The sequence below is a fragment of the Eschrichtius robustus genome, chromosome 10 (genome assembly GCF_028021215.1).
Source record: "Eschrichtius robustus isolate mEscRob2 chromosome 10, mEscRob2.pri, whole genome shotgun sequence".
NCBI classification, from domain to species: Eukaryota; Metazoa; Chordata; class Mammalia; order Artiodactyla; family Eschrichtiidae; genus Eschrichtius; species Eschrichtius robustus.
The window spans coordinates 13446465-13471925 of NC_090833.1; the positions used below are offsets into that span (position 1 = coordinate 13446465).

The 25461-nt window shown below is 41.2% G+C and overlaps 2 protein-coding genes across 2 annotated transcripts in view; both read left to right on the forward strand.

The window, feature by feature from the left end:
- LOC137769877 (N-acetyllactosaminide alpha-1,3-galactosyltransferase-like) overlaps nt 1-6390 on the forward strand; it is a 65093-nt gene extending 58703 nt beyond the window's left edge. Inside the window, exon 7 of the mRNA XM_068551959.1 lies at nt 3825-6390. Coding sequence (XP_068408060.1) covers nt 3825-4518 — 694 coding nt within the window. The 3' untranslated portion in view covers nt 4519-6390. The remainder of the gene's footprint in view (nt 1-3824) is intronic.
- Nucleotides 5391-19794, forward strand: LOC137770905 (N-acetyllactosaminide alpha-1,3-galactosyltransferase-like). Its single transcript, XM_068553964.1, is given in 4 exon segments — nt 5391-5555; nt 14862-14998; nt 19097-19454; nt 19456-19794. Coding segments are annotated over 4 exon segments (999 nt in total).
- Nucleotides 19795-25461: the final 5667 nt, after the last annotated feature.

Genomic DNA, 25461 nt, shown 5'->3' on the forward strand with positions numbered 1-25461 from the left:
AAGAGAAGCCACTGCAATGAGAAGCCCATGCACCACAACAAAGAGTAGGCCCCGCTCGCCACAAGTAGAGAAAGCCCGTGCGCAGCAACGAAGACCCAATGCAGCCAAAAATTAAAAAAAAAAATAGTAGCTGTAATCTTAGTTTAAAATACAATATAACCCATTTTGTTCTTTTGAAGATTTTTTTTTTTTTTCCAAAACAAAATTAAAAGTTCACTTTTCCTATTAGCCTCCGCCCCCCCCGCCCGCCCCCTCTATGGGGCTTCCCATCTGTACCTTTTCCAAAAGCCACATGGAGAGTTGACCTCTCGCCTGTACAAAGAGAGGTGAAGGCCCAGGATGATCTGAGTGAAGATCTGAGCGTTCTCCCGAGACCTCCAACCCAGAGCCCAGAAGCCATCGCCATCACAATACTGATCAAGTCCTAATGTCACTGAATGTGCTGATCCCAGGGGCCTAGGCGGCATCTCTAATTGAGAAGGGTGACTGGAGTTTTGACATTTTTACTAGAAGAATCTGTACTGTTATGAGTCGGGAGCAGATGCTCAGCTCCCCTTATCCTTTGGTACGAGAGGGGACAAGCCAGCCACACTGCTGACTGATTTAATCCTGATGTTTCCAAAAAGAACAGAACGTTGCCGGCGGCTCCACAGTGGTTTCTGCCATCTCCTTGCAGCTTCTCAGAACTAAACTGAAAATCGCATATCCTGGTGAAATCCATGTGCTCTCCGCTCGGGGGCATGAGAGGACTGTTTGTACTCAGCAGCAATAAATCCTCCCAAGAATGGATTTGGACTATTAGGAGATATGATGTTTGGTTTGTTTTCAAATAACGATGCACAGAGCCAACCGCAGTGCTTTAATCTCTAAACAATGTTAAACCTCACAAAGGCCCCCTCCCTTCCCCTGGGATTGTCTCCCAGGCTTCAGGGTGCAATAGATTGTTCTTAAAGTTCCAGAGTATGGAAGAATTTCCTGACCACCAGCCCCAGAGCCATGTTGAAGTCCCTCTTTATATTGCTCCAATATATTCTCTCCATTTAAAGAATCAATACTGTCAATGCTGGGGTTTCCAGAGACCAATATTAAAAGCACAGTTTATTTTTGTAGTAACGAAAGGGAATCCAAGCAGCAACCAAAAAGCAAAAAGAAGTGCCAGTTATTATTACTCACGAAACACCATAATTGGCCGTTAGTGTGGTCAGCAAATTACACTCATTCCACATTCACTGAGCATGAGTCTGGGGGTGGCATGAGTTGTGTTAAGCCAACCAACTACTCCTTCTTCCCCTTCTCTATCATCCCCATGGCTTCACAAGATAGCGTGTAGCTTGGCTTACAGAAGACACGAACATGATGTTTTGTTTTGTTTTAATTTATTTATTTAATTTTATTTTTGGCTGCGCTGGGTCTTCGGTGCTGCGTGCGGCCTTTCTCTAGTTGCAGCGAGCGGGGGCTACTCTTTGTTGTGGTGCGCGGGCTTCTCATTGCGGTGGCTTCTCTTGTTGCGGAGCACGGGCTCTAGGCGCACGGGCTTCAGTAGTTGTGGCTCACAGGCTCTAGAGCACAGGCTCAGTAGTTGTGGCGCACGGGCTTAGTTGCCCCGCGGCATGTGGGATCTTCCCAGACCAGGGATCGAACCAGTGTCTCCTGCATTGGCAGGCGGATTCTTAACCACTGCACCAGCAGGGAAGTCCCAAACATGATGTTTTTTGAATGAATAAGTAAATAGCTAAAATACCACTGCATATCTATTAGAATGACCCAAATCCAAAACACTGACAACACCAACTGCTGGCGAAAATGTGGAGCAAGAGGAGCTCTTATTCACTGCTGGTGAGAGTGCAAAATGGTACAGCCACTTTGGAAGACAGTTTGGCAGATTCTTACAAAACTAAACATACTTTTATCATACGGTCCAGCAATTGCACTCCTTGGCGTTTACCCAAAAAAGTTGAAACTTTATGTCCACACAAAAACTTGCATACAGATATTTATAGCAGCTTTATTCATAATTGCCAAAACTTGGAAGTAACTAAGGTGTCCTTTAGTAGGTGAATGGATCAATAAACTGCGGCACATCCAGGTGGTGGAATATTATCAGTGCAAAAAAAAAATAAAAACTATCAAGGCTTAAGAAGACATGGAGGAACCTTAAATGCACATTACTAAGTAAAAGAAACCAATCTGAAAAGACTACATACTGTACGATTTCAACTATATGACATTCTGGAAAAGGCAAAACTATGGAGAAAGTAAAAAGATCAGTAGTTACCAAGGGTTGGAGTGGGGAAATGGATGAATAGGCATAACACAGAATTTTTAGGGCAGTGAAAATACTCTGTATAATACCATACATAATGGAAGATACCTGTCATTATATATTTGTCCAAACCCATAGAATGTAAACTGTGGACTTAGCCTGATAATGATGTGTCAATGTGGGTTCATCGACTGCAATGCATGTGCCACCCTGGTGCTGGACGTTGATATTGGGGAGGCTGTGGGAGGGACGGGGGAGCGGTGGGGTGTATGGGAACTCTCTGCAATTTCAGCTCAATTTTGCTGTGAGCCTAAACATGCTCTAAAAAATAAAATCTATTTTTCAAAAAGGAAATGAGATAGTTAAAATAAGGTTAAATCAGAGCTTGTTTGCTCTGGTATTGGGTTTGGGTCTTATAATGGCGGTATCTGGTTAATGGATTGGTGTTTGGGGTGACCAGAGGGAAATTCACAAGGTGCATGTGTAATATGGAAGGATATCTATGTCCCATAACCCATTCTCTGGGTCCCAGAGAAGGATAAGAGAGTGGCGATGGTTAGACTTAATGCATCCCCAAAGGACCCAAGGGTCACGTCACCCTTGCATCTGGTAGGGCAATAGCAACGTTGGAGTATAGGTTGGGGTTTTCAAAGGAGGCCTAAGAACTAGTGCCCCCTGATGTTGATTGAAGGGTACAAACCTGCAGTTATCAGATGAATAAGTTCTGGGGATCTAACATACAGCATGGTGATTATCGTTAATAATATTGTATTATATACTTGAAAACTGTTCAGAGAATAAATCTCAAATCTTCTTGCCACAAAAAAGAAATGATAATTATGTGATGTGATGAAGGTGTTAACTAATGCTACAGTGGTAATCATTTTGTAATATCTGTGTACCAAATCAACACTTGGCACACGTTAAACTTACACAGTGATATATGTCAATTATATCTCAATAAAGCGGGAAAAAAAAAGAACTAGTACCCCCTCTGCCTACCCAAAGTCTGAATCAACTGATAAATAAGACAAGGGGCTAAGTAAGGCAGGTGGTAGTGAATATCACCTTCATTACAGTGAAAGCTGATACTGGAGAATGTGGCTTATATCTGAAGGCCCTGGGCCTCCTAATGTTGAACCACAGAATTAGAAAGACTTGGGCATCCAGGCACCTACAGCACAAGAAACTGCAAGCCTCTTGTTGTGGGAGCAGGGCCTGTACCACTAAGCTACCAGTACAAGGCCCAGAGCAGTTGAGAACACATGTTCTTTCCACCTGGCAGGCTTCCAAGGGTGAGAGAGGAGGGGGCGGGGCTGGGCATGCCCAGTCACCCTTCTAGAATCATCAGTCAGGTAAGTCACTCCACCTCCCCAGAGTTGAGTGACTGAATGGTGGAGAGTGGCCAGGAATGTCCTTCTGTGTGAAAGCACTTGTCTGGGATGGGGGAAAAAATAATTCCTTTCCTAAACTGCAAAATACAGACAAGATGATGAGAATAGCATGTCGCCTCCTGCAGAAGTCCTAGAGGTTACATTTATCCCATTCTTCTTTGTTTCAGATACATTGAGCATTACTTGGAGGAGTTCTTAACATCTGCTAATAAGTACTTCATGGTTGGCCACAGAGTCATATTTTACATCATGGTGGATGATATATCCAGGATGCCTTTGATAGAGCTGGGTCCTCTGCATTCCTTCAAAGTGTTTGAGATCAGGCCTGAGAAGAGGTGGCAGGACATCAGCATGATGCGCATGAAGACCATCGGGGAGCACATTGTAGCCCACATCCAGCATGAGGTCGACTTCCTCTTCTGCATGGACGTGGACCAGGTCTTCCAAGACACCTTTGGGCTGGAGACCCTGGGCCAGTCGGTGGCTCAGCTACAGGCCTGGTGGTACAAGGCAGATCCTGACGAGTTCACCTACGAGAGGCGGAAAGAGTCCGCAGCATACATTCCGTTTGGCCAGGGGGATTTTTATTACCATGCGGCCATTTTTGGGGGAACACCCACTCAGGTCCTAAACATCACCCAGGAGTGCTTCAAGGGAATCCTCCAGGACAAGAAAAATGACATAGAAGCTGAGTGGCATGATGAAAGCCATCTAAACAAGTATTTCCTTCTCAACAAACCCACTAAAATCTTATCCCCAGAATACTGCTGGGATTATCATATAGGCCTGCCTTCAGATATTAAGCTTGTCAAGATATCTTGGCAGACAAAAGAATATAATTTGGTTAGAAATAACGTCTGACTTTAAATTGTGCCGGTAGGTTTCTGAATTTGAGAGAGTATTATTCTGGCTACTTCAGAAAAGTAACACTTAATTTTAACTTAAAAGAAAATACTAACAAAACACCAACACAGCAAGTACATATTATCCCTCCTTGCAACTTCAAGCCTTGTAATATGGGAGAATGAACCTATGGTAATCAGATGTAAATTCCTAGTGATTTCTTATCTATTCTGGGTTGGGGGGATACACTATCAGCTAAACCAAAAAAAAAAAAGAAAATTGTCATGGGCAAAGAAAAAGCCAGAAACACTCTACATGCGTCAGTTGACCTACCATAGGAAAGTATGCATAGGGAAGTGTTTGGCAACAAGATACAATTGTGAGCGGTTGTCCTCTTGATTTCAGTGTCTTCCTGTCTCTGCTGAGTCTAAAGCAACAGAGTTGCTTTGCAAACAGGAGAACTCTTAGTAGGACACAGTTAACCTTGGCAACCCTCAAGTGGTTTCAACAGCAGAGTACTTCAGGCCATTTGTAGTCCACGTCCTTTTCTTATCAGGACGTTGTTTGGCTTCCGTGCAAAGACTGGTCAAGACTCCCAGTGGATATCACAGTGACGAATGTTGGGAGTCACAGGGAATCTGATGAGCCAATGGGTGCTCAGCATGAAATGAAAACAAAGCCTCAAAGTAAGTTTGCCATGAAATAGCAAAGAGAGAGTAGAAAGACAGGGGACTGATCACTGTGGGGGCAATGCCACCTCTGAGGGGAACAGGGCATGGGGTTGGCACATAAATACAGCAGCATGGATCCAGGCGCTGAATGGGAGGCAATGTGGGTGGTCTCCAGTCTCCTCAACCGTTATGACACCAAGAGAAGTGTTGTCTTAGAAGATGCTTCTTGTTTTGGCCAAGTCATATTCGGTCCACCATGCTCTGGAACTTGAGTCTTCAAATCCTTGGCCAGAGGAAGTGGGTGGTGTCAGAGTAGACAAAGACCTGCAGGGGATTGAAGAGGCTTGCAAGGGGTTACGTTTCCCAGACCTGGCCTTTATGACAGTCAGTCATCAGCAAATCCTGCCACCACCTGCTCTAACCCTCAGCCCATCATGCCCCAACTTGGAGGGCTGACATCAAGGAACCTCTTGTTTTCCCCTGCCCCATCTGCACTACTGAAGTGTAACAACCAGATGTGTATAATAAAACAGTTCATTGATTTTATATCAAAAGTAGAGGGGATGGCAATGGGAGACCCAGTCTTCGTGACTAAACAGCTTAACATTCAATTCCTTTCTCTAAGAGAAGCTATGAAATCTTACATATTATTTAAAGTTAAGCAATTCAATGTAAAGGAAGTTAGGAGGCAACATTTACACATGCAGGCACGTTTATATTTTGCTTGTGTTCCAGTTTAGGTCACTGGTTTCCATTTTCAAGCAATTTACTTGAAGAGCCATTGCACTGGCTTGATGTTCAGCGCCATGGGCTTCTTTGATAAAATCAAACCTCCATTTTCGCTACTGTTTCACTGTGCCTCCTAGCCTTCAATTCTTGCCAAGAATGTTCACAACCCAGCAAAACAAAACAAAACCAACAAAAATCCTGAAGAAGTGCTCTTGTAAAAGAAAAAGGAGATTGCAGGTCAGTTTGGACTCTTGCTTCTCTATAACTCAAGTTTTCTGGGATCCATTCTGGAGTAGGGAGAGTTCATGGTTTAATTCCCAAAGCAAAGAAATGATCTATCCTCAAAGATTAAAGGACTGATGTTTCCTTTTGAAGGAATCTTGATTTTTTTTTAATTCACTTAAAATTCCAAATGGACAAACTCAAGATGTTATTAATAGTTCGGTATTAAAAAAAAATAAATAAAATTCCTGATTTCCAATTGAATAAATTATTTTCTCAGTATATTCTGGTCTAGTCATGGAGTGTGCATTTTCTCCCAAAGATGTTCAGAATTGTCAGTTGCAGAATTTTAAATACTTAGACTCCAAATAGTCCTTGTGTCCTTCTAAAAATTTGTCCACTGTTACAAAGATAGGAAGAACATGGTTGAGATTCGCTAACTTTTATAACAACGAATGCTTATATAGAGCTTCCCAAAGTGATACGCTGAAGTAATTAAGTGCCAGTAAAATAAGGCTTGCCCATGAAGGTCTGGGTGGGGCACGAGGGCAGAGGGAGAAAACAATGCCATAACCATATCTGGTGGTTACTAGTCCTGACCTCTGGGGAATATATCTGGCCAAGGGAGCCCTGGGAGAGACTTGCTGAATTTCCAGCAAGACTTGGGGGGGGGGGTGTATTTATAATAAATACAAAAATTGAAGTGGAGCAGCCTGATGTAGTGTGGTGCATGGGATATGCAACAGGGCATGATTCCCTCATAGCAGAGAATTATTCCCATTTTGTAGATGAGCAAAGTGAGGTTCAGAAAGGTTAAGCCACCCAGCTGGGAAGCAACTGAGCTGAAACTCACACCAGAGAAGCTGATGAGGATACATGTGTTGACACCATGCGTATGGAGGGCCATGTTTCCTATCAAGGAAAATGCTGCTTTATAGAAGAATCTGATAAAGGGGAATTTTTGCCATAAGAAGTAATATTTTAAAAGCTAGGTATGCTCCTAGGCCCGTACCACTTCCCACTTTTTCTGCATGAAACCTGCCCCAAGTGCATTAAATTAGTTAAAATGGATCATGTAAAAATAAATAAAAGACTCTGCGATCATTCTCAACTTTATGTTGTGCCTGCAGGGCCGCCATAAGCCCAGTGGGCACTCATAAGCTGTTATACCAAGGAAGTGCCTCAGAGGGTAAAGCTGGGTGAGGGGGTGGGTGGAAGGGACAGCCATGCCTCCTCCTTCCACTCTGGGGGTTCCATGCAGCTGGAGGGGGAGAAGTTTCTGTAAGGCTAGAAGGGCCTGACTTCTCTTGTCCTTCTTGTAATGACTCATTTTCTCTCTCTCAGCCAAAGTCACTATGTGATTTACTGATAGCTATGGCAGTACTTACAGTTATAAGAATTTATTAAATCACTGTTAATTAAATGTACCTTATGTAAATGAATAACACAGGCATGGTAGCATACTCACAAGTGCGAAACATCATAGAAAGCATGAATGCATAACATACAATGCATACTTCTTTTAAGGTGAGAAAGCTGGGTTAAGTGGGGATCCATTGGTCAAAGCCTCAGGTCTGTAAGGGTGCAGAGCTAGGATTCAAACCCAGGACTGTCTGACTCCAAATCCTTTGCTCTTCCCACAGCTTCCCTTACTCTCTCTTTCACGTATGTGCACACACACACACACACACTTTAACCATCTTGTTTTTGAAATCTGGACAGCAAGGAATCACCACCAAAAGCTCTCAATCCTTGTCTTAGGAATTAGAGAGAGAGAACTTAGTAGACCCAGACTCTTCAGAGGCAGAAGGTAGGTCTAAACTCAGCCTGGAGCCACGCTGGAGAAAGTCAAATGGAACCTGAGCAATACGAGGCCCAGGAAAGTTCATGGGCCAAGGGGGTACAGAGGAGGAGAGGACGTCTGGGAGGTGGAAATAGCCTCAGAGGGGCTGCCTCTGAATTGAGCTTTGCGGGAAGAGAAAGGGGTCACTGTGAGGAGTGGAGGTGGAGTGAGGTTTCAGAGGGAGAAGCAGCAGACACAAAGCACAGAGGACTGTGACGAGACCTTCACGGAGACCCACCCAGACGGCGCCAAGGCCTTGGGACTGGATGAAATCTCATAGCAGAGCCTGTGTGAAGAGCAGCAAAGAGCTTGCGAGGGCTTTGGCTGCTTGAGGGCTGCACATTCGCCCAGCATCTGTGGCTCTCTTTCTCCCTCCCCAGCAAAGCCTGGTCTCCTCTATGGAGTCTGTGTGATTTCTATGGAAACTAGTGCCCTAGTTGGACCAAGTGACCCAGACTAAGCCAATCAACACTTTCCCTCCCCCTGGTGGCAATGACTGATTCGGGGGTGGGCAGGTGATCTAAGCTAATGCAATCAAATTGAATCTCAGGTCTTTTACTGGAAATACGGACACATGTAACATTAGAAGCCACTAACACTTCTGGGGATCACAAGGGAGGTCAGCCTTAGGATGAAACTGACAATAGGACAGGAGGAGCAGGGACACACAGTCCTTGATGACAACCCTGAGCCACGGGCTCCAGCCTTACCTAAAGCCTGAACTGCCTGTGGACTTTTCGAATGCGTGAGCCAATAAGGTCCCATTATTAAGTCACTTGGAATCGGGGTTTCTCTTACAACTGCAAATATCCCCACTGAACCCTTCTAGAACTGTGAGTTCCTTAAAGGCAGGACCATAGTCTGCCTTTGCATCAGCTCCAGCACCCATTACATCACCTCTCTCAGAGGCGCTGCTTAACGAATATCTACTAGGTGAATGAACGAATGAATCGTTACGTCCACTCCCGTCATGCCTCATAAGAAGTGCTTTTTTTAATCAAAAAAAAAATTTTTTTTGACTGTGGACTCTGTGTCCTACTACAAAGCAGATGCTTTTCTATCAGTATGGGAACTCGAGTCGAGCTCTGAGCTTCAGGCTCTAACCGGGTACCCTAACCTACTGAGTTCAGTGCTGCTTAAGGTCAGTGATGCATGGGACGAGCTTACTCCATCAGAGTAGAGCCGCCGTTCTCAACCAGGATGATTTTGTACAACCACCGCCACTGCTGCGCGCCCACGCCCACCCCCCTGCACTGACCCCAGGGACATTTGGCAATCTCTCAAGATATTGTTGGTTGTCACAACTTGGGGGGGGGGGAGGTTGCTATGCAACTCTAGTGGGCAGAGGCCGGGGATGCTGCTAAACATCCTACAATGCACAGGGCAGGCCCCACATCAAAGAATCATCTGGCTCAAAATGTCAATCGTGATGAGATTGAGAAACCTGGTGTAAAGTTCCCTTGAACTTCATGAAGAAAGAAACGTGGGGAGCCAATCTGCATAATACCCACCTGTCTATACCCAGGGAATAGTCCCTAATGGGTGCCAAAAGCTTCGAACTCACCTGGTCTTAGTCCCCCTGTAACATTTCACAGCTCAGACAAAAGTAGTTCCCCATATTGGACACCAGAGGGCAGGAATTTCCCAAGACAACACTGTTATCCTAAGCAACTGCTTAGGATAAAAACATCGAATAGGGTTAAAAAGTCTTTTCTGGACCTGGCGAGGACTGCACATTTGTAGAAATAGATATGAGTTTTGCATATAAATGAATATAGCTATAAATATTTAAAAATCAGCCAAAGTTAGAACACACTTTTAGTAAGTTGGCTGTAACTGTTCAGAATAAAAGGTGGTTATGCTAGCTAGGTGTTTTAGTTAAAGATACTTTGGTTGCAAAGAACAGACATTCCCCTTGAGCTGTATAAACCCAAAAGGGAGATTACTGCGAGGCTACTGGAGAGTTCTACTAGATACAAGGGAGAGCTGGCGGCCAGACAGTGGTATACTGAAGCTGGTTCGTACCTGCTTGTGAGAACGTGTTGTGCGCAACACTTCCCAACCCTGTTCAGTGACTTCACTGTGGTAGCTTGATATCGGCCATGGTGGGAATGTTTGCACCATGGGAATCAGCAAACACTAGAAATCAGGGTTCTATCCCCTTCCCTTCCCTTTCCATCTTTCTAAGGAGGTGACTGTGTAAAAATTTACTAGCACATCACTACAACCAGGCCATAAGCAAGAGCCAGGGAAGTACAAGGGCTTCAACAGTTGAAAATTGTAAACTTCCCCTAAAGGTCTTCAAATATGACCAAGCTCCAACTATCTCCAGACTCAAGATTTCTTCCTTCAAAACTCTAAATTCCTGGAAAAGAAAACCCATATGGCACAGCATCCACTCATGCTCCCAGCAGCTGCGCCACGGGGTAGGTTTACTGGAGGGTAGGTTACACTCTGGGGAGGTTCTCAGAGAAGGATATACCGTTGTGAGCTCGGTAGATGCCTCTAAAAGTGTCTACAACATTCACTTATAGCTGTCTGGCTGTCAATCACTTCTTTCCACGTATCTAAAATATTCCCTGCTACCATGATTCAAAAACGTTATGCACAACTCTAGCACAGACCCCTCTCCTAATAGCAGACCACAGAATCCACAGCCAATGTCAGAGGGCTAAGCCTCTCAGCGCCTAGTATCTCCAGGTAATAACTATTTATCCTTTGGTTCCTTAGAAAGCCCATCTGACTATTCTGCAATCTGTGAAATAAATGGTAAATTTAGCTCACACCCAAATATACAAGAGTCAATAGTGAGAGACAAGGAAGGAAGAGGGGGGAAAGTTACAGTAACTCCTACTTAAAAGGAGGGGGAAAAAATGAAAAATAAAAGGAGGGAATGATGGTTACCTGCTCAAGGGGCATTTCCTTACTCTGGAATTCAGTTGACCTCAGCAGTTGACCTCTGTTGTTAAGTTTTCTATCAAGGCTAGCAACAGTCTTCATCCATCATCCCAGTCTACCTCAGACCCTTTTAGCTATGTAAGATATAATTGGTCACAAGAGTCCAGTGGCAGGGTAACTTGTCTGCAACATGGACCAGCTGGAGAGCTTTCTCTTGTCCAAGGTCCTACTGGAAGCTCACTGCTTTTACACTTATCAGACAAGTGGGAGGTAGCTGGATACCCTTATGTGTGGGGACACTGCCTCCAAAATGAAAAGCATCACATAAGAGTTATGTGTCCCTTTAGTAGTAGGAGACATAAAGCTGCATTCTGGTTCTCAAACTTGGCTGCATTCTGGAATTACCTGGAGAGCTAATATTGATGCCTGGTTCCAACTCCAGAAATTCTGATTCAGTTGGTATGGGTGGGCATTGGGACTTTTTTTTTTTTTTTGGCTGTGTTGGGTCCTCGTTTCTGCGCGAGGGCTTTCTCCAGTTGCGGCAAGTGGGGGCCACTCTTCATCGCGGTGCGCGGGCCTCTCACTATCGCGGCCTCTCTTGTTGCGGAGCACAGGCTCCAGACGCACAGGCTCAGTAGTTATGGCCCACGGGCCCAGCCGCTCCGTGGCATGTGGGATCTTCCCAGACCAGGGCTCGAACCCGTGTCCCCTGCACTGGCAGGCAGACTCTCAACCACTGCGCCACCAGGGAAGCCCCTCATTCTCTCTATTATTAATGTTAGTTCTCTTTAGCATCAGGATTCTATAGCCTTAGCATAGTAATACTCATTATCCAAGGCATCACCATCAGTGGAAGCTGGTGCCTGGTAGAATGTCATGTCTCAGCCATACTCTGCCGTAGCAGTTACTCCCATCTGTGTACATAGGCACAAAGACAGTCTCATGACATACGACTCAGCTCCATAGCTGCCTCATCCCCTCATTAACTCAGCCCAGGATCAGCTCTCTAAGGGTGTCCTAGCCAGGGTGCTATTAGAGTATTTAGGAAAGAGGAAGAGTAAGGACTCAGGCATGGTTGCTTGTCTTTCCACCTACTGTGCAACTATGGACAAGATAATAAAAGCTCTCTGTGCCTCAGTTTATCTCATAGTGGTGGATTAAATTTGATAATATAAGTATTCAATAAATATTAGTGATTAATGAAGGGAATCTAAACTCATCTGGCAGATTCTTTAAGTGTTTGGTAGAGTTCAACACTTAAGCCATCTGGCCCTGTGCTTTCTTTGTTAGGAGATTTTTGATTGCCTTTACTTGTTATAGGTCTATAAGATTTTCTAGTTCTTCTTGAACCAGTTTTAGTAGTTTGTGTGTTTCTAGGAATTTGTCCATTTCATCCGAGTTATCTAATATATGGTGTATAGTTGTTCATAGTATTCTCTTATAATCCTTTTTATGTCTGTAAGGTCTATAATAATGTCCCCACTTCCATTCTTGATTTTAATAATTTGAGTCATGTCTGATTTTTTCTTGGTCAGTCTAGTTAAAAGTTTGTCAATTTCATTGATCTTTGCAAAGAACCAACTTTTGGTTTCATTGATTCTATCATTTTTTTTTCCTCTGTTCAGTTATCTCTGCTCCAATCTTTATTATTTCTTCCTTCTGCTTGCTTTGGTTTTAGTTTTCTCCCCCCTTTTTTCCTAGTTTTTTCTAGTTTTCCCTTTTTTTCCCTTAAGGTAGAAGTTTAGGTAATAACCTAAAAAGCTGTTTCTTCTTTTTTTAATATAGATGTTTACAGCTATATATTTCCTTCTGTGTACTGATTTTCACTGCCTCCCATAAGTCTTGGTATGTTGTATTTTCATTTTTATTCATCTCAATGTATTTTCTAATTTCCCTTATGATTTTTGGGTTTCTTTGCTTTTGTTTTTTCCCTTATGATTTTTCTCTTTGGTGCATTGGTTTTCTGAGTGTGTTGTTTAATTTCCAGATATTTGTGAACGTTCCAGATTTATTTCTGTTACTGATTTCTAATTTCATTCCATTGTCATTGGAAAAGATGGTTTGCATATTTCCAGTCATTTTAAGTTCACTGAGATTTGTTTTATGACCTAACATGTGATGTATCCTGGAGAATGTTCCATGTGTATTTGAGAAGAACATGTATTCTGTTGATGGGTAAAGTGTTCTGTGTGTGTCTAATTCTTTCTTTTGCCTGCTCAGATCTGCTGTTGAAACCCTAAAGTGAATTTTTTCATTTCAGCTATACACTTCTCAATTTCAGAATTGCTATTTAGTTTGTTTTTATAATTTGTATCTCTTTATTGATATTCCCTATTTGTTGAGACATTGTTCTTTTGGTTTCCTTTAGTTCTTTGTCCATGGTTTCCTTTTGCTCTTTAAGCATATTTTAAATAGTTGATTTAAAGTCTTTCTAGAAAAGCTCAATGTCTGGACAGTTCTCGTTAATTTTTTTCCTGTGAATGGGCTGTACGTTCTTCTTTATTTGCATAACTCTTAAATTTTGGTTAAAAACTAGACATTTTGATTATTATAATATAGTCACTCTGGAAATCAGATGCTTTTTCCTCCTCAGAGTTTGTTGTTCTTGTTTGCTGTTGGTTATGGTTGTTTGTTTGTTTAGTGGCTTTTCTAAACTATTTTTAAAGACTGTATTCTTTGTCTTGTTTGGTCTCAGAAGTCTCTGTACCCTTAGCTTGTGGTCAGCTAGTGGTCTGACAGAGATTTCCTTAAGTGCCTAAAGCCTGAGAGAGAGAGATGTATTGGAGGGCAGAAGGAGGAGGAAGAGGAGATGAAGGAGGAGGAGAAAGAGGAAAAGAAGAAGAAGGAGAAGAAAAGAGAAAAGAAAAGAAAGGAAAATAAAAAGAAAAAAAACACTTACAGTCTGTGAAGATTGGCTCTGTGTTTGGGCCCTCCTTCAACACAGCCCAGCTGTTTACAACTCTGCCTTGGCCTTCACTTCCTGTGTGCCTTGAGCCTAAATATCAGCCAGAGGAGAAAGCCTAGGATCTTCAAAGATCTTTACTGAACATGCATTCTGCCCTGAACATGTGCATGGATTTCTCAATTCCTTGTTATGCATGGGATCTTGTCAAAGCCCTTACTTTCCAAAGAACTGTCTTCCAAATGTTTCCTCCCCAGGCTTTCAGCATATCTAGTGTTTATTCTAACTGTAATCTTTTGACCCAGGTGGCAGGGACTTGTTCTTTTTAAAAATGTTTTCAAGGAATACCCTCCACTTAGCCACTTTTCTATTCTGAGAGAGTTCTGAGGTAAGTGAAAGAAAAGAAAGCACTATGAGTCAATCCTTCAAGGAACTCTCAGATAGGTCAAAACTGACAAACATAATGCCTTGGGAATTAGATCTACTCTTCTCTCCTCAGAATCAGATACACTGAGAACATGGTTTGATGTTTTTAATACCACAGCTATACTGGGAAAGGAGTTGGTGCAAGTTAAAATACCACAAAGCTTTTCTACTCCTAGGATGTTGAGTCTTTTTTTTTTTTAAGATAACTTTTGCTTGGCTGCTCTAAACCTTTGGCTATCTTCCAAAGTTCTGACAAAGTTGATTCTGACAGTATGCAGCAATATTAACATTGGTAGAATTTCAGATTATGAAAACTGGGAAGTTCATTTAAAAAAAATATGGCCTCTGTAAATAATCAATGTCCAAAAGCCTAAGACAGTAGATTTTGTCCAAATATAAGAGAAATTGTTACTTTAGACTTTGGGCAACATTTCAACTATGCGTCCTCAAGGAAGGATCTTGGAAGCACATTATAACTAATCAGTACATGAACTTTTGTAATGATCTAGCCATTTCTGATAAACTGTTTCTTCAGTTTATCATGACCATCAAGGCTTTGGGTTAGAAGTAAGGAAATGCTGCAATCAGACACAGGCTTTATACATTAGCAATATCTACTACAGTTTTATTAAAAAGTATTTTGTTCATAGTTCTTATGTCTTCCTTACAGTGCATCAGATCTCTCAAACATACTACCAACTGGTCAGCTCCAGTTGTGTGGCATGGCACTTACAATGAAGTGGCACTGGAAAATTATTATGCGAGTCATAAAATTACTGTGGGGTTGACTGTGTTTGCTGTCGGAAGGTAGATATTGCCAAATGTCCTCTACATTCAGGCTTTTTATTGTAGAAAATGGGAGATTATCAATAAATTCCATCTCAAGAATTTATAAAAAGTAGAGCAAAATAAAACCAAAGAAATCAGAAGTAAGGAAATAATAAAGGTAAGAGCAGAAATCCATGAAATTGAAAACAGAAAAGCAGTAGAGAAAAATCAATGAAACAAAAAGCTGGTTCTTTGGAAAAAATCAATAAAATCCATAATCATCCAGGAAGACTGGCAAAGAAAAAAATTAATGCAAATTACCAATATCAGGAAAGAAGCAGGGTATATCACCTCAAACCTTGCAGATGTCAAAAGGATAATCAGGAAACACTATAAAATACTCTACACACATACATTTGACAACTTAAATGAAATGGACCTTGAAAAGCACAAACAACCACAACTCACCCAACATGAAATAGATCATTTGAATAGCCCTATAGCTACTGAGGAAATAGAATTCATAATTTTAAAAACTCCCAAAGTCTCCAGGCCCAGATGGTTTCACTGGAGAATTCTACCAAATATTTAAAGAAGAATTAACATAAATTCTACACAATCTCTTTCAGAAAAGAGAATAGGAGGGAACACTTCCCAAATAATTTTATGAAGCAAGTGCTGCCTTGATATCAAAATCATACAAAGAAAGTACAAAAAGTATTAAGTTGAACAATGTACATATCACCCATTAAAATTATAAAGTTTATCAACCTTACAGTAACTTGTTATTAAATACTGATAGTAATTTATTGTTAAAAAAAAAGAAGTAGAACACAGAAAGAAAGAGGAAGAAAGGAAGGAGGGAGGGAAGAATCCTTTCAGAAGAAGCTTCCCGTGTACCTCCTTGCTAGACCCATTCTGATCCCTTCAAGTTGCTGCCCCAGGATCTGTAATAGGGCATAGACAGTGACCCCATGCTGGGGCAATGCTCCTACCTTCAGGACACAGATGGAGTTTCTGCTTCCTTCCCACCCACCCTCAATAGAACACACTGAGTCTTGGAAGGATCCTCTGTAAGGGAAGGGGTGCTGAAACAAGAACCTCATTCACCTCACCATGAAACCCCCTCTCTGTGTTAAAGAACCCCCAAAGTTTCAGGAATAATGGCATCAAGTTCCCCTGAAATTAGGAATATAGGTGGGACTGAAAATGGGAGGATAGATTGAAAGTATCTATATGGAACATTTCGACATGAATATCTGCTACAGGGATGAACAAATAAGCCAATATAATAAAACAGAAAGCCCCATGCAAATGTTAAAGACTTTCTATTTATTGACAATGACATTGTAGACCTGTAGGGAAAGACTTCCATAAATGATGCTGGAGAAAGTCAGTGTCAACACAGGAAAGTTGAAATTGTACCTCTATAGCATATCATGTACAAACATATACAAACATCAAATACCAGTTAGTTTAAAGACCAAAAGTTAAAGGAAAAAGTATAATATACCTTGATGAACTCAAGCTAGAAAAGGATTTCTTAATCAAGACATGGAAAATACTAACCATAAAGGAAAAGGTTGATAAGTCTGACTGTATTAAAATTAACTTTACCTAAGAAAAACCCAAATTGAGGGCCGCTCTACAAAATAACATGGTCAGGGTCATGACCAACAAGAAGAGAAATTGACAGAGGGGAAGAGACTAAGGAGACATAGTGACTAAATGCAGTGTGTGTCCTGGATTGGATCCTGGAAACTAAAAAGGCCATTAGGGGAGAAGCTGGTGAAATCCACATAAAATCTGTGGTTTAGCTAATAGTATTTTACCACTGATAATTTCCTAGTTTTGACACATGTACTATGGTTATATAATATATTAACATTAGGGGAAGGTGGGTAGAGTATAGATGGGAACTCTATAATATATCTGCAACTTTTCTGTAAATCTAATAGCATTCCAAAATAGAAAGTTTTTAAGTTGAAAAAAAAAGTTTGCCATTGTAGTGACAATAAGCTTTTTTTTTTAAAAAAAAGTAAATGCCTGACATTAAGCTTTTGATTGATTGCTGAGACATCCATTTTCTTTTATTTATTTTTTTATTTTTTAGCCACCCCTCGCGGCTTGTGGGATCTTAGCTCCCTGACCACGGATGGAACCCAGGCCCTCTGCTGTGAAAGCGCGGAGTCCTAACCATTGGACCTCCAGGGACTTCCCTGAGACATCTAATTTAAAGACATCTATCTCAAATAAAAATATTGCCAGCTGTGTGGCACGCTTACTAGCTAAACAACTAGATAAACAGCCAGGTCATCCCACCCATGAAATTCCCCATTTAGAAAGCCCTGGGTGATCTGATCTACATAACTGATCACATGCATGACCCCGCTTTTTCCCTCTCTTGCCTTAACTGTTGCTCTTATGTTTAAAATTTGCCAATAAAGAGTGAAGTTGCAAAACCCTAGGCATCCCACCCTCAACCCCAATAAAGGCAGAACTCCAGGTCCTCGTGTTTCTCTCTCTCTCTCCGCCCCCTCCAAACTGTGACCTCCCTGTGTGGCCTCACGCATGCCAGGATTTGTGATTAATAAAGCTTATTTTCTCAAAGTTCCCTGATGGTTGTTGTTGAGGTGTATCTTGAAATTATAATAAGAATGACAAGTGCTGGTCCAGCCATAATGTAGGCTCTGGTAGTGTCTGGCGGGGAGCGGGGTTGTCTCACCACAAGTAGTAGGGACTCCAGTGAGTGCCCCTAGGCATTCCTAGCCAATAGCATCACCATCTATAGGCTGAGATGGACACAAAACAGCCCTATATCACACTATACACAAAAATTAATCCAAATGGATATAGACTTAAATATGAAAGATAAAACAATAAAGCTACTAGAAGAAAATGTAGGAGGATATTTTCACTACCTTAAGGCGGCAAAGATTTCTGAAGTGTGACACAAAAGCACTAACCATAAAAGAAATACAGATAAATTGGACTTTGGATTTGAGTTGCTAGCTTCCAGCTCAATACAATATTTTAAGTGATATTTTTCATAATGTACCTAATAATTTTAGATATTCCAAACTAGAAAGTTTCTCCTGATCCCATCTGTTATATTTCTTAAAACTCTGATCAATATCCAGATCTTATTTTTAATGATTATATGAACATCATTTGAACTAGTTGCGTATATTACCTTTCCTTTTTTGAATTTACCTGAGGCCATTTATTACTATGAGAATCTTTAACTGGCTGGAGAGACTGGAAATGAGAAAGTTTTGTTTTCCAGTCCAGCAATCTTAGCAAAAATATGGCAAAATAAGAAAGACAGTGCAGACAGTGGATACAAAGCATGTCACCTCTGACCTTTTATGCATAACTAACTACTCTAAAAGCAAGCCATGGGCTTCCCTGGTGGTGCAGTGGTTAAGAATCACCTGCTAATGCAGGGGACACGGGTTTGAGCCCTGGTCCGGGAAGACTCCACATGCCACGGAGCAACTAAGCCCGTGTGCCACAACTACTGAGCCTGCGCTCTAGAACCCGCGAGCCACAACTACTGAGCCCGCATGCCACAACTACTGAAGCCCGTGCACCTAGAGCCCATGCTCCACAACAAGAGAAGCCACCACAATGAGAAGTCCGCGTACGGCAACGAAGAGTAGCCCCCGCTGGCTGCAACTAGAGAAAGCCCGCTCGCAACAACAAAGACCCAATGCAGCCAAAAAATAAATAAATAAAAATAAATAAATAAAAGCAAGCCACAAACATCAATAACTGCTCTTGCAATGACCCATGACCTTTCCTGCCTACATCCTCCAAAGCAAGCCCCCACTGTTCTGATAACCCTGAAAACTCTGGCTTTTGTTTTGCGCTGGGTTCTGTGCAGTTTCCTGATCTCACCAAGTTTCATTCTCTCTCATGAGGAATTTCTCTTCTCTCCTATAATCCATAAAACCTCATCAACGAGAGGAAAGGCAGATAATTTCACTTTTATACTACTTAAATACAACTCAAAAAGCATATCTAATGTTTGGTTGCTTACTAGAATTTTTGGATAAACTACAGTGTAATTTAAATAATATGTGTTCCACTAAACTATAAGAATATGAACTTAATTACTTCTTATTTACTTCACAGATACACTGACCGTTATTTGTACACATTTATATCATCAGCTGATAAATATTTTATGGCTGGCCAGAAAGTCATAATTTACGTCCTGATAGATGACTTCTCCAAGTTGCCTTGGACAGAGCTGAGTCCCCTCCGTACAGTGAAAGTTTTTGAAATAAAGCGAGAGAAGAGATGGCAAGCTAGCAGTAGGATGCGCATGAAGACCATCAGTGAACATGCTGTGGATCACATCCAACATGAAGTTGATTTCCTCTTCTGCATGGATGTGGATCAAATCGTCGTAAGAAAATATGGACTGGAAACTCTGGGGGAGTCAGTAGCTCAGTTACATGCTCATTGGTATAAGACAAGTCCTACAGAGTCAACCTTATGAGAGAAGTCAGTTATCAGAAGCATATATACCTATTGGTAAGGGAGATTTTTATTACCATGCTTCTGTATTTGGTGGTACTCCCATTCAGGTTCTCAATATTGCCAGGGAATGCTTCAAAGGAATCTTGAACGACAAGAAAAATAGCATTGAAGCAGTGTGGCAAGATGAAAGTCACTTAAACAAGTACTTCTTTCTCCATAAACCCACTAAAGTCTTGTCACCAGAATACTGCTGGAATATGTTTGGAATTAATAGTGAGATTAACACTGTCAAACTCTGTTGGGCTGTTAAAAATTATGACTATCTTAGACAAACTGTAATTTTATAGCCCTTCCTTTGTGTTTCTAAATTTAAAAGCATCATTTTGTCTTGTCTTTAGAAAATTAGTATTGACAAATTTTAGCACTAAAAAAAATCACTAACAGAATGACAAGCTCACCAACACAGTATATTTATACTTTTCCTCACATTCTTTTTGAATCATATAACAAGGGACATAGCAGTTGCAGAATGAATGTATTGACATCAGATGGAAATATAGTGTTTTTATATTTTGTGTGAATTTTGAGGAAATATTATTTTTGGATCACATTGGATAAAATAGAATCTGTCAGGAGAAAATGAAAACTGAAATATTTTCATTGATCCAAGTAGACATATATTTCTTATATTGCTTAAGGAAAGGGATTGTCTAAAGGTGTGGATAAGGGAAATCAGTGCAACTATACTAATCTACTCTCTCTGTAAAATTTTGAGGACATTAAAGCTGCCACCAGAGGGGTAGACAGTTACTTAGAAAACTTTGAGTCATTCAAAAAGAACTATGTGTTTTGAAACTGCAAAGTTGTTTGTTGTAAAAACTAATGATAAGAAAATTTTAAATATAGAGAGAAAATTGAAAGTCCTCCTGTACTCTCCCTTTGAAAACCTATCACTCGATGTATCCTATATATATATATGTATCCTTTATATGCATTTATATGCATTTATATCCTTTATATCCTTTATATGCATTTATATGCATTTATATGCCCACCACATGAATATACACACACATATGTGGGTGCACGTGCATATATGCTTATATACTATTTTATACAAATTGACTTATATCACATACTTACACATGTACTTGCATGCATACACGTTTTATCGGTAGTCAGGGTCTAGTTAGGAAAATAGAACTACTGTTCTAGGTATTTCAAACAGTGGTAATTAAACACAGGGAACTGGACATATAGGTGATAAAAGAGCTGAGGAGCAAATAAGTTATATATATATATATATATATATATATATATATATATATATATATATAATCTCACATCTTCTTTATCCATTCGTCTGTCGATGGACACTTAGGTCGCTTCCATGTCTTGGTTATTGTAAATAGTGCTGCTATGAATACTGGGGTGCATGTATCTTTTCAAATTAGAGTCTTCTCTAGATATATGCCCAGGAGTGGGATTGCAGGATCATATGGTAACTCTATTTTCAGTTTTTTAAGGACATTCTCATAGAAATGACTTCCATTTGATAATGGATTGTAGCTGCATATAGCTAAGCTTTTAGTTTGTTGGATCAGATAACATTAAGTTCATGGTGGGTAGGAAAGGTCATAACTCACATTTAGAATCCCATGTGTCCAGCATTCATTTGCCACCTGAGCTATGCAAAATGCTCCATACAGTGTATTTTCCACTTGAATCTGCTAAGGGGCACAGAAGCGTCCTCTGCAGATTCTACCTTATATAGAGCCTTCTCTCGCCCTGTGCATCACTCAAAATTGTCAGGGTTACCAATTTCTCAATAAATTGGTCAGAGCAGTGCACTCAAATACAATATATGTTGCTTCCAATATCCAAACAGTCCCACTGAGCTTGATGCCCCTGGTTTGGTGGTAAGTGGTGCAATGAGCAGGAACTTGTTCAGAGCAGATACACCCTGCATGCTCTTCAGAAACATCAGTGGTGTGGCAAGCCACTGAACTTTGATGGGGTTTTTCTTCCACCTTCTGGTATACATATGTATTAGCATGACATCTGGGATTCTTGCTCTTTTCTGCTCAAAATATTCAGCATGATGCTAACAATGATATCCTGTGAGTTGCCCAGGTGACCAAGGACACTGTGGATTATGTTATGACAATGCAGGAGAATTCACATAGCTCTAAGGTTTGTCGATGTCTCTGCCAGGTAAAAGCAAGCTGCTTTTGATAATCCATATAATTGATATAAGGAAAAACATCTGTCAGCTACAGACCAAATACCAGGGACCATGTTCGTTCGCTCCAGGAAAAAGGTGCAACACCTGGAAAAGTAGCTGTAATTGGAGTCACCACTTAATTAACTTTATAATGATCCACAGGCATTCTCCAAATTCATCTGGCTTTTATACTGGCCAAACAAGCAAGTTAAACAAGGATGTGATAGGGATGAACAGCCTGTAATGTTCAAGTCCTTAATCGTTGCACTAATCTTTACAGTCTCCACCTGATTTATTATTTAGTAGGAGAGCCTTTTACGTTGGCTTCCATTTGACCCTGCTCACCACAGTAGCCCTTACACCATGGGTCAGAGACTGATGTAAATATTCTACCAGTTGCTAAATATCAATATTTCAACCGTGAACTTGATAGGGACACACAATTCGATTTTGAGCCTTATCCTCAGCTCATGATCCTTATCCTCATGATGGCCACTTACACGCACACATCCGCACACACAAAATGACACCGTAAGAGTGATCTTATTCTGTGCCCATGCCTTGAACTGAGAGTTTAAATTTCTAGACTTATTATTTTATTTCTCTAAGCTCTCCAGAACAGTCAGAAGCAGCAATCCCATCCCACAGACCTTGTCCTCATTATAACCATGAGGGCTAGTACAGCAGCTACATAATGTCTTCCCTTTGATTGACACTTCCTACCAAGCAATAATAGGTTATAATTTAAATAATTGTGATGCCACTATATACCACAGATTTCTAGTAACCCACAAGTAGAACAGGGTTTTGATAGGGACAGAGTAAAGGGACAAAGTAGATAATTCAATACTTAATCCCACTAGGGGATTGTAAGTAAAGAAAAAGTATGGGAGAACCATGTAAGTTAATGATCACTCCAGAAAGCAGGTTTGCTTAACCACAAAACCAAGCAGGCTTGCTTAGCAACAAAACCATGCAAGAGAAGCATGCGACATGCCCAAAACAATAAAACAATGGTGGCATGAGACCCACATCTTGCCCAGTGAGCTCAGTAAGTTAATGACCCATAGGACATGCTCTCTGCACACATAAAAAACAATAATTTGTGGAAAGGTGACATTTCAAAGTGAAAGACCCTCATTGTACTGAGACCTGAAATAATTTTTCCATAGTGCCATGACAGTCCTAGCTTGACCATGCAGGGACAAGAAAACTCCCCTGCCCAACCTGAAGCAGGAGCTGATGATGGAAGTGTGACGTCTACTCAAGAATGAGGAAGGAAGTGGTCTTTTCCCCCTCCCCCCTTTTCCTTTGACTATAAAACTGTAGCCCACTAAGTTCTCGGGGCATGGCACCCTCTCACCTGCCCGCTTGTAAGCCTCACCTGTGTCCTATTCTAATAAAATGCTTCTTATCTATCACTTTGCCTCTCACTGAATTCTTTCTGCACTGAGACATAAAGAACCAGAGCTCCTTGGAGCCCCCTGAAACGCCACCTAGTGGTTTCAGTTTCATGGTAGTCAAACTTAAATAGGTGAGCAACCCAATACCAGAATCCCATTTTGACAGACAATTGCTTAGGGTCTTTGGCAGATAGTTTGCAAAATGGACATTATTATCCCCTCTCTGTATCCATGGCCTTTTTGCATTGCCCTAGCTAATGTATTGAACAGCCAGATACGTGAATATAGACCAGCAATCCCCCAACCAACCGACCAGAGTATTGTAGATACATGAGTGCTTTCCCAGCTGAGATCAGCTGAACCTGGCCCAGATCAGCAAAAACGATGCATGGCCTCATGAGCAAATATCAAGCATTGTTGCTTTAAGCCATTAAGGTTTGGGGTGGGTGTTTATACAGCAAAAGCTATTTGATGCCAGAGTACCCCAAGTATATACTAGGAACTATATCAATCAGGGTCTAGTCAGAAAAATCTGGGTTTTTAAAACGAGGGATTTTAATTCAAGAATTGGTTACACAGGTGAAGGAATTCCTAGGGAGCTCAGTGGGACAGTGAGGTGACTGAGAAGCTGTGACCAACCCAAGAGCCAGAAGGAGGTGGTCTTACTAAAGGCCCAAAACCAGGGCCATCAGGAGAGTTGGAACCCCCTACAACTATGAAGGGCACAGCTATCTGATGGAAGGTGGAATCACAAAGGAGATTTTAACTCCAGCTTTGTGATTTTTCTTTAAGCTCTCTAGTGCCTTTAGATATAGCCATTTAACCTGCCAGTTGGTCCTCGATCTCTTTATGTCCTTCATTTCATTATATAAGTTAATACATGTATGTAGTGTAGTGCCTGGCCCATAAGTCAGTGTTATACCAGTTATCATCTTCATCATCATCATATTTTTATGGCAGGAACTGTTGTTCCCCAAAGCCTTTGTCATCAATGAGCACCTCACACATGGGAGTCCAGGGATAATTTAATTAGCTGTTTAATGCCATATTTCATAGCCTGCCACATACCTCTCTCTGAATACTAATGTGATTTCTCAGTTGCCTTTAAGCCCCAAACAAGGCCTAATAACCAATTCTAGAGTCCCCCAGTTTCCCCAAGTTTATGTTGCCTACAACCCCTCTTTCTTGTAGCAGTACCTGAATTTGTCAGGACATTGAAAATGATTCTGATTCATCTAAACAGAGAAAAAAATTATGGAATGGCATGTTGGGTAGGAAAGTTGAACCCTCAAACCTTAGTGACCTTAACACAAAAAAAACCTTCCTTACTCACCATACATTACCAGTGAGGGTTGGAGCCAAGCAATCTGCTCCATATTGTCACTTGGGGACCCAGAATGATAGTGGGTCCACTATTTGTGATATTGCTAGTCGCAATGTCAGTGGAAGAGAGACTTTTCAGTGCCTCAGTCTGGACTTATCGCATGCCCCTGCCAAGTGCAAAAGGGCTAGGAAGTGCTATATGCCATCTGCCTGGGAAGGAAGAGGGAACTAGATCATAGTGAGTAATAGCAATGTTTACTACAGAATGGTAGGAAGCAGTTCACAGTACTTAGCAATCAGCAGCTGAAGAAGTATAAAGGGACTTAGGAAGGAAATGCACAGAGAAGATTATGCCATAGATATAAATCTCTTCGAGCAACAACCCTGACCGCATCACTTATTATCTCCCTGCTGACCTCCAAACCCTTGGAAACATCTGCCATAATGTTAGTCCTTGACTGTATTACAAATAATCTCAAAATGAACTCCCTTAAGTCTCAAAGTTCCAGGTAGCAGAATCTGATTAGCATGGCAGGTAGTTTAGATCACGTGCCCATGTTTTAGCTGCAACTGGCAGGGAAAGGAAATTTCTGCCTATTTCAGTTTCCATACTAGACAGAAAGATGCTTTTGTTTCTTGAATTTAGGATTCCCTCTAAATGAAGGGTGTTCAGGTTTTGGGCAGCCAAAATATAAAAATGTGCATTGTATGGTTTGAATGTTTTGCATATTTAAGGATATTATATAAGTAGAATCACACAATGTATGTTCTTTTTTGTCTGGCTTCTTCCACAGTATAACTATTTTGAGGTCCATTTATGTTGTTGCATATATCAATACTTTGTTCTTTTTTTATTGCTGAATACTATTCCATTCTATGGACATTCTATGCCACAGTTTGTTTATACATTCACTTGTTGTTGAACATTTGGGGTGTTTCCACCTTTTGGCTACTACCAAGAAAGCTACTGTGAACAGTCATGAACAGGTCTTTACATGGCCATATGCTTCTGTTTCTCTTGGGTAAATGTCTAGGAGAGGAACTGCCAGATTGAATGGTAAGTG